Source organism: Erpetoichthys calabaricus, chromosome 4 (assembly GCF_900747795.2).
Source record: "Erpetoichthys calabaricus chromosome 4, fErpCal1.3, whole genome shotgun sequence".
NCBI lineage: Eukaryota > Metazoa > Chordata > Cladistia > Polypteriformes > Polypteridae > Erpetoichthys > Erpetoichthys calabaricus.
In genome coordinates, this window is record NC_041397.2 from 2228373 (window position 1) to 2248368 (window position 19996).

Genomic DNA, 19996 nt, shown 5'->3' on the forward strand with positions numbered 1-19996 from the left:
TGGCGCACTGCAAACATTAACGCTGATTTTGCTGAGGTCTACATCGATTGCTTCAGTTTGAAACCATCTTAGATTTGTAGCACAGCTAGTGTGTCTATAATTCTGCGCGATGTGGGACATTCTGCTTAATTTGCCTTAAATATACTCACATTTTGAATTTATCTTCTCCAGATGCTGCTGTCTGAATTTTGTTTTCCTCTCTTTCACTGCCAACCTGCCTTGTAGTGCTTAGTTCACCAATTAATTAATGAACAGATGGTCTCTTCAAACTGCTTTATCTTCCTGTGCTTTTAACAGATCTATGTCTTTACGTGTTTAGCGATTTGTCAAGTTTATACGTGCATTTCCCCTGAGACCTGCAGCTGCACTCCGTGAAGGGCGCTATATAAAATAAACGGAATCGAATTGAAACTGAATGTTGCGCTGGACGTCAGCGTTTCCTATTTCACGAAAACATCGAAAGCAGTGTTACCGTGCACTCCCAGTCTACCTCTCACCCCCGAGAAAGCTAACGAATTTCAATTAGTGATAATTAGCATATATTACACGTCATGCCTCGAAACCAAAAATGCGTCGGAAACCCCCGCGGCTGCCAGGTGACGTCACACCGTCGGGGATTCCGGCAGAGTTCGAGTGGGCGTGAAGCGAGAAACGCGACCGCGCAAAAGTTTTTCTTACTGGGAAGGCAGAAACTTCAGTCACGAATTCGAAACAAGAGTTGTAACGCGTAAAGAAAGAATCTCCAGAGCGACAGATGAAGCCGCCAGTGAAGTGACTTTGCGTTATAGGCGGGCGTTGCCGTTCAACGTCCTTCTGCTTTAGCCTTCCAGATCGAAGCGCCACTTCCCTAACTGCCGTGTGCCCGTGGATTTGGAGGACCCACCGACAACAAATCATGATGGCTGTTCGGCTAGCAAACCACGGCGCGGCTCTCTTTGGCAACCTTTTCTTTGTGATTCTTTACCTGCTGGTTCATCAAGGTAAGAGTGTCTGTCACTTAATGTCCCGTCGCTGATGTGGAGGGGGGCGGGGTGTCACTTGTTTGGGTTCAAATCGGGATCATTCAGCGCTGCGTCCTGCTTCTTTTCTCACGGCTGGGTTGTGTGCTAGTTCGTGTTCGCGAACATTCTTTGACTTGGGTGTGCGCAAAGGTGTACCTTGCCTGGGGCTTGTGAAGGCAATTGATAGACAGGTGCTGCCACCTCGTGTGTTTGGACTGCAATCTCCTGCCCTGGTGTTGTTTAGGGGTCTGCAGCCGCTGGGCAAATCGCCGGTTACCTGTGAACGGCCAACCAGCTGAAGGTCTTTAACATGGGATTAAATAACGGGGAGCGAGCGACGCGTGCGCACTTAGAGACGAACGAACAATCCGAATTCCTAACAGTGAGTTAGAGCAGGGGTGGGCAGATTCAGTCCTGGAGGGTCGCAGTGGTTGCAGGTTTTTGTTCCAACAGTTGCTTAATTAAAAACCAATCCTTGTCAATTATTTAATTGCATGGCTTGCTTGTGCTTTAACTCTGCCATGTCAGGTCATTCTCATATCCTAGATTTATTTTCCTTTCTAAGGATATCATCCAAATGATTTGAAGTCTAAAACAGATGAGTAATTCTCAGTGCTTCACTTTTTTCTCTTCACTTTCCTTCCAAGTATTTAATTAACCCCAATAGTGCATGATAAATACACACAGGTGTAAATGAAAACAAGCAAAATGGAGAAATGCTGGTCTCTTTTGTCATTTGCATGTTATTGCTAATTAGGAGCAATTAAAAACCAAGACTACAGCTGTTTAAGACTAAAATAAGCAATAAGGGTTCAAAATCTTAATGAGCGAGACAACTAAAGTGAAGCTGAAGTTTTACTTGAGCAATAAGGGCTTCTTATTAAGCAATTGGGTTGGAGCAAAAACCTGCAGCCACTGCGGCCCTCCAGGACTGAATCTGCCCACCCCTGAGTTAGAGGTGCAAACAAACGCGTTAAGCGCGCAGCAAATCCATGCATTATTGAGCACTGCATGGAGGGGCGGATTAACTAACTTGGTGGCCCCCATGACCTTCTCGTTAATAGAGATGCCCACCTCTACGTACCTTACCTTCAGGTAGTGGCCCGAAGCAAGCGGGAAATGCAAATCAAAGTGTGGCACATGATGCATTCAGCATTGATTTGACCATACCAATGTAAAAATAATTTTTTGGCCATAGAAATGCGTAATATGATAAAACACCAACCTGACGTGTAGAACGAGAATCATTTCGGAGCAACAAAGTGACTTCCAGAAGTCCACACAGTGGCCACAGCTGTCTGCCCAGTCAGCCACAAAACCTCCGGTGAATGCACAACAACGCAAAGTCCCTATGCCTACAATTATCGTCCCTGCAGCAAAATCCTTTCCGATTCCCGTGAAATTCAGCTGGTGGAGGGCATCGCTTTTAAGGGTCTTCCATGTAAGACCGTCGAGTCTTTCCCGTTGATCCCTCCACAGACCGTTCATAACGAGCGCTCCTCATTGGCATTAGTGATGGACTGACACTGTCCGTTTGGCCGGACACCACAACCTTCAATGCACGCGCACATCTCGAGCCCTATTGAGGTATTTGTACAGTCGAGCGGTGCACGTGGCTCCAGTCCTGCAAACACCTCCCCAGTGCCGCAGCGTTTTGTTTCACAATAAATCATCTTTACCTTTTAGTGGGCTCAGCCTGCTATGGACTGGCGCCTTTGTCCAGGGTTTGCTCCTGCCTTGCGTCCTATACTGGCTGGGATGGGCTTCAGCACCCCATCGCCCACCGCGATTCTAAAAATAAGCCTGATGTCTGTGATCATTTTATTAATAGATAGACGTGAAAGGCACTATATGATAGATAGATAGGTACTTTACTAGTGCCAAGAGAAACGCTGACCTATTGGGATTGTGCTGCCGAGTTTAGCGCTATTCATTCAGATCATTGACATCAATTAAGTTCTTTCTGAAATATTAAGACAGATTATTTCAGCCATGCATGGGAAGGAATAATGCGATTGGCTTCTGGAAAATTGATGTTGTGCTCGAGTAAGCCGGAGGCTGCTGCAATGCGTACAAAGCGAATGAACGCGCTGGCTGGTAGAGTGCAACGGACATGCGCAGAATACAAAATTCGTAATTGGGGACACATCTACGTGTGTTAATTGGGTTTCTCAGGGACCAACAGACTAGTTTTTCTAACTGGAATGAGGGTTGAGGCGCACAGAAACCCACCTATGGAAAAGGGCGGCGGCCATTTCATGTGTGCCTTATTACAAAATCCGGCATAATCAGAACATTCAAAGGAACCAAATGTTACTTTTTTGAATTGCTAATATCATTTATTTTTCAATGCTGAAGTCACTTTTTCAAAACTCTCCACGCAGTAGAAGTCTGTGTGGGCTATCAGCTGTGGATCAGCGCTCAGTGCTCAATGGCCGCACGTTTCTTTTCTCACTTAAAAATCCTCCTCCACCACCATAACCAAGTATTTTGAGGGCATTTTGCACAGAATTACACTCTTTTATTTTCAACCCCATTAACAACACATTCAGAGCCGAATTAGTGCAGTTTGTTACATTTTACATTTACTTTTTTAGCTGACGCCTTTGACGTACAACATATACAGTTGGTTAAATTCTTATGGTTTTCTAGTTATCAATCTTTAATTTAATATTGTTTTTTTTATCAGTATGCTGCTGCTGGAGTATGTGAATTTCCCCTTGGGATTAATAAAGTGTGTGTGTGTGTCTGTCTGTCTATCATATAGTGCCTTTCAGATCTATCTATCTATCTTTTATATAGTGCCTTTCACTCTATCTATCTATCTATCTATCTATCTATCTATCTATCTATCTATCTATCTATCTTTTATATAGTGCCTTTCACTCTATCTATCTATCTATCTATCTATCTATCTATCTATCTATCTATCTATCTATCTATCTATCTATCTATCTATCTATCTATCTATCTATCTAGTTGGAGCACAGGCTGGTCATGTCAGGAACTGAAGCCACAACTTCAGGGTTTGACGTCCAAAGCCTTAAACGCTGCCTGTTTTCATCTCATAATATGCAGAACTGCATACGTTTAAATGAAATATTCCTCAGTGATGCACGCATGTCACACTCTCTGTCATTAAGGATTACCAAAGCAAACATGGCAAACAACAGTTTTAGGGCTTGTTTGGTTAAATAGCTATAAAAGAAAACCAAGTGTTTACAAGGATGACACAAAGATTTTGTGAACCTGTTCTGGACCTGAAAGTAGCAATGGAAATTACTGGGGAGTGAAACCCCAAAAGATTAACTGGCGCAGAAGTATTTGTAGTAAGGCCAGAGAAGCACATTGACAGAGACAGAGCTGTGCCTTGGGTTATACAATCCCCGTGACTGATTTTGCCTTCAGCAATGTTTGCTTTGCTAATTTGTATTTTGTTTCGACTCCATCCCTCTCTATTTGTACCTTACAGTTTTAACAGAGCCGTATTTTGTTGTTGAAGGTTTCAATATCACCATCAAGCAAAGCAGAAACACAAGTAACGTAACCCCATTTTATTTTTCTTTATAAAATACAGCGTTGAGCCAGGGTAACATTCAACGGCCTGGTGCCAACCGTCAGGTTGACTCTCATTTAGCTCCCCAGGCTGCCACAATGGGCACAAGCCTCTCGTCGCCATGAACTTGATCATCAGGTGGTGGCTCTGAGGTTAGGGATCTGCACTGGTTGCCAGTTCGAATCCCATAAATGCCAGAAAGGGACTCTGCTCTGTTGAGCCCTTGGGCAAGGCCCTTGATCTGCAATTGCTGAGCTCTTTGAGTAGTGAGAAAAGTGCTATATAAATTCAAAGAATTATTAGAAAATAAATAGGCAGACAAATGGACACAAGTCCTAGTGAAATGAAGCCTGTTCTGCCAGCCTCAGGCATAAGGGCCAACAAAGAGAGGCGCACCATTCCACTGTAGGCCATGTTCACATCTGACCAATTTAGAATGATCAATTGGACTAATTTGGATGTCTTTGTGATGTGGAATCTAGCTAATCAGAAACGAGCCGGCAGGCTATACAAAGGCGAAAATGGAGAAACATGCAAACTTCACTCAGGTAATGACTAGAGATGAGCGAACATTGTCGAGTTCGCTTCGCTGTGAGTTCCCCGAAATCACGGAAATGTTTGCGATATTTGATGAACTTGGCAAACTGCATTAAAGTCATTGGGTAAGGACTAACTGAACTAGATTGGACTGGATTCTAATGGTGCAGTCGTCTTTAAAGTGCCCCTGGGGGAATGGGGAAACGTCTGCCAACTGTTCTTGACCGATATAAATGTGGCCAAAAAGGTCATTCCAGCGGTGTGCCAGCTGTGCCAACCACTGTGCAAAGAAGAAAGAACACAGTCAGACTCACAGTCATATTTTGCATCGAAACATAGCGGAAATTGAGCAAAGTTAAAAAAAAAAATAAAAAACAGACCAAACTCAGCTGTCCCCATGCCAGCTGATTGCCCGCCCCGGGGTTTTGCTGTCATCTGACGGCAATTCGTGGCGTGTGTGACAGAGTGGCAGTGAAATGGAAGCGTGGTGGTGTTTCAGTGGCATGAATCGATTTTGAGACATAGATGAGCTGTTTTGGTGGTCTTAGAGCATTTCGGAAGGTCTAATTATCTATATGGTAAGGCTGTGTCTGAAGAGTGACGTCACTATTGAAAAAATCGCGTCAGCAATTGAAGACAACTGTATAAAATAAAATAATAATAATTTGTACCCGTCTAACACACACTCTTGCTTCATTCGGTAAAAAGATGAGCACAATTAGCTAAAATACTAAATGCTAAAATAAAGAAAAAAGATCCTCCTGCAGCTCCTTGGTCCTCCTTATTCCCTCTGCTGTTCTTCATTGCGGGTGACTCACTGAGCCTTGAACAAAAAGAAATAAACCAACATGAATGTGCCGGGGTCCATCATGGAGAAAGTGAGGTTTTGGTCCGAACTAAACATCTGTTCACGCTGCAAGTGTCTGAAAGCTGACGTCCGTGTAAAATAACGCGTAAAGAAAATAACAAAAATCCCAGCCATTTTCTGATTATGACATTGTCTTATAAACGTGCACCTCCTGTCTTTCAACTCGCTCATCGCCACTGCGGTCGCTGCGTTAACGTATTATTTGCTAGATAAATACAACATGCTTACAACTTGTAGTTTTGTATTTCTGTCAGCCGCTTTGAGGTGACGTGCAAGAACGAGTCGCCCACTTGCACACGCTGACCCCGCCGCACCCCTTTGCGCATAAATCGCCAATTCGTTTCATTTTTCCGTCTCTCCTGTTGCGCATTTTTCTTTATTTTTAGTCGGCGCGGATTGGCTGAGAGTCCGTGTGATTGGACAGGTGCTCGGAGGACGGACCAATCACGTCACGCCTCTCTCTCTCTCTCTCTCTCTCGCTGTCTCGCTCGCTCATGCGCTCTCTCTTTACGGCGTGTGGCGCACCGCGGAGTTTGTCCCGTTAGTCCCAATGGGCAGACCTTCCCTGCAGGTGATGTGCGTGCGGTGCACCCACCCGTATGTGACAACTGTAGGAAATTCGTATTTTTTCCCAATTGGACCCCTAACCTGCAGCCTATAGGTTAGCCTATTTATTAATCCGCCCCCGTTGGTGTTAAATCGCACACTCCAAAAAGTAAAATCAAAACTTCTGAAATACTTAGATTTTTCCACACTGGTACAGTGTAACTATTTTAACACTTTGTGGTGAAGAAATAGCGAAGTAAAACCACATTCGCAAAACCGCAATTCACTGTTACAGGGGGTCGTAACCTGGCAGCCAACAGACAGCCCTGGACATGGCACGGGGTCCACTGCAGGAGCCAATCAGGCACACACACCCATTTGAAATTGCTAGTTCTCTTCTGTCTTTGGAATGTGGAAAAGAACACAGGCGAGCTAGCAGAATCCATGTGGGCACAGTTGGGCACAGCTGTCAGTTTATCTTTCTACAGTGCCCAAGTTCAGAGCATTGTAAGAACTGCACAGGTGAATTACAGTTACAAACTGTAGAAAGTACATAACAGATGCACATCAAGAGATTCATTTAAACGTACAGCAATACAAAGCCATTCCAGCCTGATTAACGTAAATGTTCTTGGCCCAGATGTGAAAGGAACTCATGCAGACTATCAGAAAGGGTGAGCGCGTAGAAAGGGGTGCGCAGGACGAGCACTTCTGTGAGACTTACTGGAGTCATGTAGTTAGTGATTAGTGTCACTGAGACCGTAATCTGAGGAGTGCTGACAGCACTCAGTGAAGGGCGCTATACAAGACGTCCGTTGTATTGTATCGCATTGTACAGGAGAGCACACCTGAAGTCCTGGGTCATCAACAGGGCCCTCTCTTGATTGAGTACTCTGAATTAGCATTGGAGGGGTAAAGGGAGATTAAACCAATGGGGTCAAGTGACTCTAAACTAGTCGATGTCACAGAGCGTGTATTCAGAAAACTAAAACAGTTACTTTTAACTTTAATTGGACACATTTTGAGCAGATGTGGCAACGGATCAGAAAGTTAAATTAGGATAAGCTTTTAAGTATGGGGACAGTTGAGGAGATGTGGTGCAGATTTTAAACATATGGCATAAGTTCATTCCAACAATTAGAAGCAGTAAGAATTTAAAGAAAACTCTGAGGTGGATAAATAAGAAACTATAAAGGAAGTTACAGAGAAAAAGAAAAATAAATGAATATGATGTATAAGGCATAGTGCTAACTCACGGGCACGCTGGGCAGCTGCCTGAGGGCCCCAGGAGCATAGGGGCCCAAGTTTTTTCTGATCTGATGCCTATGTATGTTTGTTTCTGTTTTGCTGTCAAAACCGGGGGCCCCCAGCAGTCTACTCTGCCCAGGGGGGCTATGATGCTGCTAAGACGGCCCTGGTGCTAACTGCAGGGCGTATGGTTAGAAGGGGCATTTGGAAGGATGATAAAGAAGAGGAGCATTGTAGAAAAGGCAAACGAAGACCCAAAGAGGCCCTTTCAATATTTCAGTAGTAAAAGAACAGCCCAGAAGGAGGTGAAGAGCATAAAGGGGAATTAACAAATACAGACAGTGAATTTCTTTGACGCTTGTACATTTAAACAGCAGCAGTAACACAGGCTACTAAGGATTCATTTAGGAATTGTAGAGGGAGAAGAGCTGCATGGATTAAACAGGCTGAGATCCAAGAAAGCAGGCATTAAAGACTCCTTAAAGGAGGTGAGAGGGTGCACATATTAACCCTTGGCACATATTTTATGAAAAATTGCAGAACACTAAAGAAATTCCTAAGGGCAGGTAGTTATGAAATATTATCACATTGTATAACGAGGGGGGGATTAGGCTGATCCAAGTAAATTCAGGTCAATAAGCCTAAAGAACAGTCAGTCATTGTTCAACCCGTTATATCCTAACACAGGGGTCTGCTGGAGCCAATCCCAGCCAACACAGAGCGCAAGGCAGGAACAAATCCTGGGCAGCCCACACACCTACACACCAAATACACACTAGGGACAATTTAGGATCTGCCAATGCACCTAACCTATATGTCTTTGCACTGTGGGAGGAAACCGGAGCAGACACGGGGAGAACATGCAAACTCCATGCAGGACAGACCCGGGAAGCGAACCCAAACGGGTCTCGTAACTGCGAGGCACCAACGCTACCCACTGCGCCACCGTGCCTAAAGGACATTTAATGTATAATATTATTTTATTAATATGATTAATTAATAGAAGGAATATTTAAAGAGAAGATGGAGCTACACATGTCTAGAACCGGAGTGTTAGCAAATACTCAACACAAGTTCAGACAAGAAAGGTCAAGTTTCACAAATATGATGGAATTCCTTGAGAAAGCAACAAAAGCAGATGATCAGAGATATCGTACTTATCTTGGGTCCCACAAGGCTCTTGATAAGGTCCCACATGAGAGGATGGGAATTCAAGGTGCTGTCTCTAGGTGGGTACAAAACTGGCTCAAACACAGGGCTATGGTGAGGTGGAGTGGTGGCTCTGAGGTTAGGGATCTGCACTGCCACTCAGAAGGTTGTCGGTTCAAATCCCGTAAATGCCAAAAGGGACTCTGCTCTGCTGGGCCCTTGAGCAAGGAAGGCCCTTACCCTGCAATTGCTGAGCGCTTCGAGTAGTGAGAAAAGCGCTATATAAATGCAAAAAAATTAATTAAAAAAATCTTATCAGAATGAGGTGATGTTAAAAGTGGTGTCCAGCAGGGGTCAGTACTGGAGCTGCTGCTCTTTTTAATATAAATGACCTGAAAAGAATGGAAATAACACACCGGGTTAGTCTGCAGATGATATAAAAACTAGGTGATGTACTGTAGATGATATTCCAGATGGTCTTGGACAGCACACAGACTTGGGCAGATTTGTGGACAATGAAATGTAATGTCAGTAAATGTAAAGAATTACATGGAGAAAGTAAAAATGTGAGGTCTGAATACACAATGGGTGGTCAGAAAATGAAAAGACCTCCTCGTGAAAAGGATTTAGGAGTCATAGTGGACTATCAACTTCTCGACAGTGTTCAGAAGCCATTAAGAAGGCTAACAGGTTATATAGTGCCTTGACGTGTGCAGTACAAGTCTCAGGAGGTTCTGCTGAAGCTTTATAACACACTGGTGAGACCTCATCTGGAGTCCTTGGGTGCAGTTTTGGTTTACAAAAAGGACATAACAGCACTGGAGAAAGTCCAGAGAAGAATAACTCGGCTGATTCAGGGATACAGGGGATGACTTATGAGGAAAGATTTAAAGAGCTGAGATTAATACTTGCATTAAGTATAGGTCATGCGAGGTCTGAATACAGAATGGGAGGTCTGAAAATCAAGAGTACACCTTGTGAGAAGGATTTAGGAGTCATAGTGGACTCTAAGCTATTGACTTCCAGCCTATGTTCAGAAGCCATTAAGAAGGCTAACAGGTTAAATAGCGCCTTGATGTGTGGAGTACAAGTCCCAGGAGGATCTGCTCAAGTCTTTATAACACACTGGTGAGGCCTCATCTGGAGTACTGGGTGCAGTTTGGGTCTCCATAAAGACATAGCAGCACTAGAGAAGGTCCAGAGAAGAGCGACTAGGCTGATTCAGATGTGGAGAGACTGAAGGAGTTGAAGAAAATGAAGATTAGGAGGTGACTTGATTCAAGTGTTTAAGATTATGACAGCGTTTCTCAACGTTTAAGTATTTGCGACCCGAGTTTTCATAACAGTTTTAATCGCGCCCCCCCTAATGTTTTTTTGAAACCCTAATAAAATGTATTCCTATATTTTTTGCTGCCGATACACCGCTACAAGTTTAAAGTTTCCCTACGAATAGCGAAATTACGCCACATATGGCAAACATTCGTGCCCACTTTTTTTGGGCGCGTCCCAGAGTTTGAAAACCGCTGGATTATGAAGAGAATTCGTCGAGTGGATTGAGACGGTGACTTTAAAATGAGTTCAATAAGAACACGGGGACATGGCTGGGGTTTGTTAAGGGCCGATTTTGCACAAGTTTTTCCTCACAGAAAGCACCAGAGACATATAAATAATCCAACAGTGCGGAGGAGAGCAGGACGTTAGGGACCTTCAGACCTCGACCTCATGTTATTTTGGTGACGTGGATGGATGACCACATTGGACTGAGTGGTCTGTTCTCATCAGCACCTTTCTAGTTGTATCGACTCACAGAAGTGTGGCCAATGGTGCTGCCACTGACCTCATCTGGGTGGCATTTATGAGCAGATGGGTTTGGCCATGTTGGCACTTCCAGTCATTTTAAGTGCCAACTACCACCAGTGTTAGCAGAGCACTAATGCTATTCTGCCATCTCCATTAGCTGAGGATGCTGGGTGTGTAAAGGGGCAGCACCACCCACATCAGTAGCAATGAGTCACCTTTGGCACAATCACTTGTATTGTCTGGAAATTGCAGAACTCAAGTGAGACATTAATACTTGTAGGAAATCAGCACGGCGCTGTCTGGCGTGCCAATAACTCTGCTTAGAAGTCACCCAACCTGTTTAAATCTCACGAGGACATAAGAGACCGTCAGAAGGGTGATAAATCACAGCTTCATTTAGTTAAATAAATTCTGTAATGCCTGACAGCGCACAACCGCTACACACACAAGCCTTTTACTTTAGAGCTCTGTGAGAAGGTCCTGTTAATGTGATCAAGCAGTCGGGAAGGAAATCTGCAAAATCCTTCAGTTTACTTCAAACCTCTACAAGGAACCAAAGGGTTAAACGCACCACCTGCACCCTGGCACCAGAGACGCTGCCATTTACTGTAAATGTGGTGAGGACAGAAAGGGCAGTGAGAATTGAGAATTAAAAGAAGATGACCTCTCAGCGCTTGTAGTCCTCCTTCCTTCTCGTTTGTTGGCACTTCCTCTTTTTCACACATTTTATGACCCCCCCCATAATAATAGAGAGACTCCTTTGTGTCTAAAATAGGAGACACTGGGCGAGTGCCAACATAAACACGCTCAGGACTGGCAGAATGTGTATGCAAATAAACAAAATGACTTCATGTTCCAGAACGAGCTTCAACATCTTACCAGTCTAAGGTGGTGGGCCATTCAGCCCCTGGCACAGTTACATTTACTGAAGGATTCCTAATTCAGGTTTATATGAAAAGGAGATGACTTTCCATAATTGGGTGCCATTCATTCATTCTGACCTGCTGTACTTTATCTTCTGTCACTTCACATCTGCACCTTATCATTTGTCACTGCTGCTTATCATCCATCACTTAGGACTTCATTCATTCATTCATAGTCTCTTTTGCCGGACCTTATCACCTGCTACTTCAAATCTTCACTTATCCATCCATCCATCCATCCATCCATCCATCCATCCATCCATCCTTGTATCCATTTTCTGAGGCTCCTCCAGTTTGGGGTCATGGAGTGGTGGGGGAGCAGCAGACTACGAAATGATGCTCTGATGTCCCTTTTCCCTGCCACCTCCTTCATCTTCTCTGGGGGACACTGAGAGATTCCCAGACCAGCCAGTAGATGCAGTCTGTCCTGAGGTCTTCTCAGAGTTACCCAGGTAAGCATCCAGGTAGGATGCCCAAACCACCTGAATAGGCTCCTTTTGATGTGGAGGACCAGTGGCTCGACTTTGAACGTCTAAGGCTGAGCCCAGACACCCTGTGAAGGAAGTTCAAAGCGCCTTGAGCATGGGAAAGGCACTATATACATAAAATGTATTATTATTACTATTATTACTATTATTCCTGCCACTCGTATCTGTGATTCACTTCTTTCAGTCACTACCCACATCTCGTGACCATAGGTGAGGCAGGAATGTAAACCATCTGGTAAGTGTTTCGCCTTTCGTCTCAGTTCCCTCTTCACCTCGACTGACCAGTGTAGTCTTCACTCGACTCGGATCTGCCTGTCACTCTCTCACTCCCTTTGCCCCCCACTCGTGAACAAGACCCTGAGTCACCTCATCCCCAACTGGAGGGGGCACTCCCTCCTTCTCCAGCCTGACAATTATGACCTCGGACTTGGAGGTGCTGGTTCTTATCTTAGCCACTTCACTCTTGACTGCAAACTGCCCCAGTGCATGTCTAAGGTCACTGCACGATGAAGCCAGCAGCACCACATCATCCACAAAAAGTAGAAAGGAGGTCACCAAAATGGACAACCTTCCACCCCTTGGCTGTGTCTAGAAATTCTGCCCATAAAAATTATGAACAGACCTGGTGACAAAAGCCACCCCTGGTGGAGTCCCAAACCCACCCAAAGTGAGTCTGACTTACTGCTGGCAATGTGAACTGCTGACTCTGGTGGTGCTGAAACCGATTAGCCAACAACAGCTGGTCCACAAGACACCCTGAGGGATGCTGCGTACTGACTGGTAGACTGGTTGGTCACACACCCGTGAAGCTCCCAGAATCCTTATGAAGGTAAAAACTGGTCTGGTGCTCCATACTAAGGACAAAATCCACATCCTGAATCAGAGGCTCGACCAACAACTGAATCTTCCATTCCAGCATCCCAGCATAGGCCTTCCGGGGGAGGCTGAGGAGTGGGCACCCCCTAAAGTTGGAACACACCCTCCGCTCCCCCTTCTTAAAGTTTCAGTAGCCAGGAAATCGGTCTGCCAGGGGATCTGCCATCAACTGCCACCCAGGTCACATTGCACTGGACCCTTGTGGACCCCCTGCACGTGGTGGACCCACTGGAGTCTCATTCATTGTGATTTGCTGTACTTTATCATCTCTCCCCTTAAGTCTTCACCTTATCATATGTCACTGTACCGTACCATCCATCAGTTACTGGAGGTCTTCATTCATTCATTCTCATTTGTTATACTTTGTCATCTGTCACTTCTTGCACTGCACATGTTATCTTACCTCATATCAGAAATCCCCCATCTATTCATTCTACTCAGCAATCCAGCTCAAGGTCACACTGATTGGCCCCCCCCTTGTGTGCCGTGTCACATTTTCATTTTCTATATCAGTGTCTGATTTCTTTCACCACTGTCACATGTGGCATCCCACCCTTTCAGACCACAGCTTTCTGGTGACGACTGTGGCCCCCTTATTATATCACCTGCTCAATGAATCTGTCTGTCTGTTGGTGGGGTTGACACCCACAATGATGCTGCTTCAGTTTCTTGTGTTGTGTCACCCAGAGTAGGAAGGGGGGGGGGTGTAAGTGGGTGGGCAATATCGAGGAATTCATTACATTTGCATTTTGGTGGGTGTTGGCGAGAAAGGACATGAATCACAATTACACCTGCAAGAAATCGATACAAATTGTCATAAAATCTGCTTTTAAGGAGAAAGTCCCACCAGCTACAGCTAAGACCCCAAATAAGTCGCATCACCTGCCAGCGGGCACCAAGTGACAGGCACTGAAACAAGTGACCTGTACCTGTAAAGAGGGTTCAGCATGTTGACCACTATAGAAAGGCGCCACATGAAAAAGTCAAACCCTGAGAAAACCACTCTGGCCATTTTACAGAAATCGTAGGATGGCACACCGTTAAACAGAGAAAGGGACAACGAGAAGGTCACCATCAGTGACAGCACAGAGAAAAAGTACAATTAACGTTCATCTAAGGGCAGATGGTCTTCAGGGTTTATTTACTGCTCTTAATGTCTAGGGGTGCTTTGGATCAGGGGATGGCATTCATGTTGGGAAGAAGTGACACAGTCACCTGTCCTCTGATGCTTTAGCTTGAGTGACACTTAGATAGATAGATAGGCTTGACCTTTGCCACTGACTCCTTGCCAAGTGAGATCTATCTATCTATCTATCTATCTATCTATCTATCTATCTATCTATCTATCTATCTATCTATCTATCTATCTATCTATCTATCTATCTATCTATCTATCTATCTATCTATCTATCTACAGACATTCAATAAATAAATTAATATTATAACAAATAACAACAAGCCTGTCAAACGCACACCCGAATGGCTGAGCAGAAGGTGACACTGTGTCTATTGTGAGCAGCCCGGTCCCTGTGAGGCACTATAAAGGTGTACTGCTGTAGTTTTTTAGGACCCCCATCTCACTTCTTGCCTTACTCAATTCAAGCTGCAGTCTTCCAGGTGGTCTTTCTCGTGCTGTGCTGACCACCATGGCATGTGATTTTAGTTCTTAATTTATGTGTGGGCAGCGAGTCCCGTCATGAAGGTCTCTGTCCTCAGATGACAACAACAACAACAACATTTATTTCTATAACACATTTTCATACAAATTATGTAGCTCAAAATGCTTTACATAATGAAGAAATAAAAAAAGAAAAGACAAACTAAGAAATTAAAATAAGACAACATTAATTAACATAGAGTAAGAGTAAGAGTCACACTGGCTTCATGTGCTCTGTGCCAGTCATCGATTTCCTTCTCATGGGTTTACTTTTCTCTCGTATTGCCTGACATTTTGTCACTCCACCTTTTTACGTATGCTGGGGTGATGTTTGTGAAAATCACATAAAGAAACACATCCTCCATATCAAGTGCAGCGTAATCCAAACCAAGTCATTAATGCAGGGTTCCTCTTTTCAGATTCTTGGAAACAAAGCAAACCTACTGAGTGATTGTAAAGAGCACCTCACTGTGGGCGGCTGTGATTTACAGTATGATTGGAGCGACCAAACATTAATGAGTCACTCAGGGTCACACAGTGAGGCACCAGCGAGTGGCGAGGCTCAGCACCACGTTGTGTTGTCAAATGAAAGCACCAGCAGGACAAGCGACACTCCAGTTTTGAACTTTCATCCTTAGAGGCACTCGGCCCACATCTGAGCCATTAGGCCACGAAAACTAAAACACAGACTCAGAGGATAATCAAGCAGCGGACAATAATATAAAAAGGGCAGGAATTTTGGGCACAGATTTAGAAATTACTTGGAATGAGTTTTGAAAAAACCACTGGGAATCCCCAAGGCAAAGCCGACAAAGCCCTGGAGTAGAAAAAGAGCGAGAAGCCACGCTGGTGACTGGCAAAAGAGTGGATCAGTGTGTGTGTGTTCACATCTGAGATTAGCGTGAAAGGAAGAGCATAAGAGATAAATGTGAAAGGCACTATAAAATAGGGAGACAGATTTGACAGGCACAATGAAAGAGACAGACATGAAAGACACTGTAAAATAAACAGAAAGAGAAATACGTAGATAAATGTGAAAGGTACTGCATAACAATTGAACAGCCGCCCTTTAACACAGCTAGAGAGATAGATGAGGGTCTCTTAAAATGTGGGTCATGGCTTGTCATTGCTGAGTCATTAAAACCTACAAAAGATCACCCCACATAGGACAGGGAAAAGAAAAAGAGGAAGAATTACCATGGATGGGTGGGGAAGAGGGTCTCATTAACCCCCTAACCTGCAACAATCATCCATGACTCTCCAAACCATCTGCTACACTGGCAATCATTTGGGCATCCAACAAGGAATGGGTCTCAAAGATAACGAAAAGAAAGTCAAAGAAACCCTGAGATAGATAGATAGATGTGAAAGGCACTATATCTATCTATCTATCTATCTATCTATCTATCTATCTATCTATCTATCTATCTATCTATCTATCTATCTATCTATCTATCTATCTATCTATCTATCTATCTATCTATCTTTGTGTTATATAGTGTCCTGTAGTGTAGGGGACTGAGCCGACGCTGGCAGTGACAGGCCATGCCTGGCAGGGAGTTACAGAATGGAGGAGATGAGAACACAAACTGCAGTCAGCAGAATTAATGCACAAAAGAAACCTCTGGGGGTCTGTGGTCAGTTTGAACAGTCACTCAGATCACAATGACAACAAACACCAATCAGAATACAAATTGTTATTTTCTGCTTCACTTGTATTAATTAAAGAAGTCTGGTCGTCTGCTCCTACCTGGAGACCCCCGATGAAGCTCTCGGTGCTCTTGGTATTATCCTGTGCAGATGTCTCAAGGGTGGGGTTATGGAGGGCCACCATTGAAAGCTCCCTGGGCTGAGCAGCTCACATGATGTGGTGCTCCTGCATGTCAGGTGTGTGTTGGGGGGTCTACAGGTGGCGGGTCTACCAATGCCAGGGTGTGCAAACCTTAAAGAAGCTGCATTGACTGCTGTTCCGCTCACTGGTGATACGTCTACATATTGGAGGGGTCCAATTCCACCTGTAAACTCGTGTATGGAGAGGGTCTCTGATGTTAATGTGTGGGTGTAACTTTCTTATTTCTCAACCGATTTTCACAAAATGTGTTTTGTTATAATTGTTAGACATGTCGCTATGTGCAGAGCCAATTTAAATCAATTTTCATGGTGTGCTCTTTGTACATTTTTGTTATTAATACATAGCTGCAGGTAACAGTAATGGTCAGTCAGTCAGTCATTGTCCAACCCGCTATATCCTAACACAGGGTCACGGGGTCTGCTGGAGCCAATCCCAGCCAACACAGGGCACAAGGCAGGAACCAATCCCAGGCAGGGTGCCAACCCACCACAGGACACACACACCAAGCACACACTAGGGCCAATTTAGAATCGCCAATCCACCTAACCTGCATGTCTTTGGACTGCGGGAGGAAACCCACACAGACACGGGGAGAACATGCAAACTCCACGCAGGGAGGACCCCGAAAGTAAACCCAGGGCTCCTTACTGCGAGGCAGCAGCGCTACCCACTGCGCCACCGTGCCGCCCTAACAGTTATGGTATGAACCACAAAAACTAAGAATCCATTCTGTTTCTCTTCTCGGTACTCAAATGTGCCACTTGGTGCCCACAGCCCACCTGCCAAGCAGAGGCGTAGCTAGGGTTTTCAGTGCCCGGGGACAACTGAAGATTTTGCGCCCCCTCCTGTTTGCCAAAATGCAATGGGGAAGGGAAATTTGGCACCCCCTGGATGCTGCGCCCGGGGACAGATGTCTCCCCTTGCACACCCCAACCCCAGCTATGCCACTGCGGCCAAGTTGTTCTGCCTGCCTAAGGTAAAGTCATCTCTGATGGAGGATTGCAGGAGTCATGGGGTAGAGGGGTCCTTTCATCAGATTGGCTGACTCAGCTGTGGAATGGCCAATACGAGGAGGCGGCTTGATGGCTGAGGTCTCCAGGACTCTGAACCAATCAGAATCCTATTATGTGATATCACCTACTGTTGAATTCTGCTCTGTACTTGTAATATTTCTATTTCACTATTATATTGTGTTGAGGATGACTTGTGTTCTGTGTATTGTATTGTATGGCCCCCCCCTTTCTTTTTGACACCCACCGCACGCCCAACCTACCTGGTAAAGGGGTCTCTCTTTGAACTGCTATTCCGGAGGTTTCTTCCATTTTTTTGGGAGTTTTTTTCTTGTCTTCTTAGAGAGTCGAGGTTGGGGGGCCATCAAAAGGCAGGGCCTGTTAAAGCCCATTGTGGCCCTCCTTGTGTGATTTTGGGCTACTATACAAAAATAAATGGTGTTGTGTTGTATTGTTCAGAAGAAATGAACAGATGGTAAAATGACACCTTGTCAGCGTACAGAGCAGAGAGATCTAATACATCCATCCATCCATCCATTATCCAACCTGCCTAACACAGGGTCACGGGGCTCTGCTGGAGCGAATCCCAGCCAACACAGGGCGCAAGGCAGGAACAAACCCTGGGCAGGGTGCCAGCCCACTGCAGGGCGAGATCTAATACAGAGCAGACATAATAACCATCTCATTATACATAAGCCAACCAAGTGCTCAAATTCCGGAGATGATTCCTGATTTCCTAACCTCGATTGTGACATCTGAGTCTTCTGTCATCTTTCAGCAGTTTGTTAGCCTTGTCAATGATGGCATCCATAACCACAGTGGATGGCCTCCCCAAACTCGTTTTTTCATTCCCTCGCATGCAGATGAACATCAGGAGCTTCCACCACCGAAATACAGCAGCACGGCTAATCGTTCCATCATTCTTGCCGTCACATTTCAGGAATGTCATCAGTGCTCCTCCTAAGCTTATCGCCTCTGCTGTACTCTCACAGGAACGTCTTCTTCACCCCCGTGATGACACTAACACTCACAGGGACAGAGAACTCCGGACTACGGTGGACCAGCTGCGGGTTCACAAACACCTGCACAGCATTCCCACATCAGGCCTCCATGAAAGCGTCTCGGGACTTTTCAGTCAGCCCTCGTACTTATGCAATCCCCCTCACTACTGACTGGCAGCGGTCAGTTGGGGGGGGTCCTCTGAAATTCAATCACTTGATGCAAGAACCTGCAAACCCCTCACTCTCAGTCACAGCCAAGGCTGAGCTCACGACGGGCAGGAGAGGACATTTAAACACCAAACTGCACTCCCAAAGAGCAGTCATTGAAATCAGAAGAGGAGAGGATGAGGGTGTCCGTGTGATCACAATACGAATGTTCATATTCCGTCTACAAAGACCGTCATGTATTCTCCTCCAAACTTAATCTGAGTAGTGAGCAGGCAGCTGAGGGCAGCTGAGGGCACCGTTAGTCTTCATGTGGTGGCAAAGGTGTTATATAGGCGTCGACCCGACAGAGACTGACACCGGAGACACAGGTGAAAATCAACAAAAAGATTTTTTATTTTTTGGGGAATCACATCTTCTCCATGTCCCACAGCTACAGCACACCACAGCAGTGACAGTCCCAAAACACACCAACAGAAAACCCCAAATCACTCTTCCTCCACACCTCTCTGGCAACCTTGGCGACTCTGGCACCCTGAGTAATGTTTGCAGGCTCCTCTTATAGCACCCCCAGAAGTGCTCATTGTCCTACATCAGGCTGCACTTCCGGGTGTGTCGTTAAGCCATGTAGCTCCTCCTGGCGGTGCCCACAGTGCCCAACAAGGATGATCTCCGGTGTTCCACCATTTTGGCCCCAATGCAACCCAGAAGGGCTGCCACCAAGTGTTCCGGGGGTCGTAGTGTGCATCCCAGTGCTGCTCCCCTGGATCCAGTGCCAAAGGGCATGGGACCCAGCTGTCTGCCACAAGGTCGAGAAATCACAGTAGCAGAGACAGCAATCAATGGTCAGCTAGCCTGGGGGAATACAGGTGACAGTGACAGGCTGGCAGATGGAAGGCTTTGCATCAATCTTCTTGTAACTGGTTTCACACGGTTAGTCTGTGTGAGTCGGGGACACCGTGTGTGCGTCACGGGGCTGTGCAGAAACAGCAAGTGCAGTGACTGTCGAAACCCGGGTCAGAAGTTTAGGTGTGGCAAGGACTGGCGGATGAGCTGACATGGCGGTTCATGGAGGAGTTGGCTATTTAAGACACACTTGGGATTGAGAGGTCAGCGCGGCCATCCATCATTGACAGCTCCAGGTGTTTGGTATTGCAGCCTAAGAGATCTGAGTGATGGGAGTAAGATAAAGGGAGGCGTAGTCCCAAAAACAGAGGGGACAAGACGTTCACTGGCAAAGGAAGCTACGGCTGACTGTGCTTTTAAATGTTTTCATTCTTTATTGCATCTTCTCCACAGTCCCGTTTTTTAAGGATTGA

At 45.3% G+C, this 19996-nt stretch overlaps 1 protein-coding gene across 2 annotated transcripts in view; it reads left to right on the forward strand.

Annotated features, from left to right (window-relative positions):
* The first annotated feature begins 607 nt into the window (after positions 1-607).
* Positions 608-19996, forward strand: part of LOC114641476 (ICOS ligand-like) — a 60152-nt gene continuing 40763 nt past the window's right edge. For both annotated transcript variants that reach the window (XM_028790506.2, XM_028790505.2), the window contains exon 1: positions 608-980. In XM_028790506.2, the coding sequence (XP_028646339.2) occupies positions 896-980 (85 nt within the window). In that variant the 5' untranslated portion in view covers positions 608-895. The remainder of the gene's footprint in view (positions 981-19996) is intronic.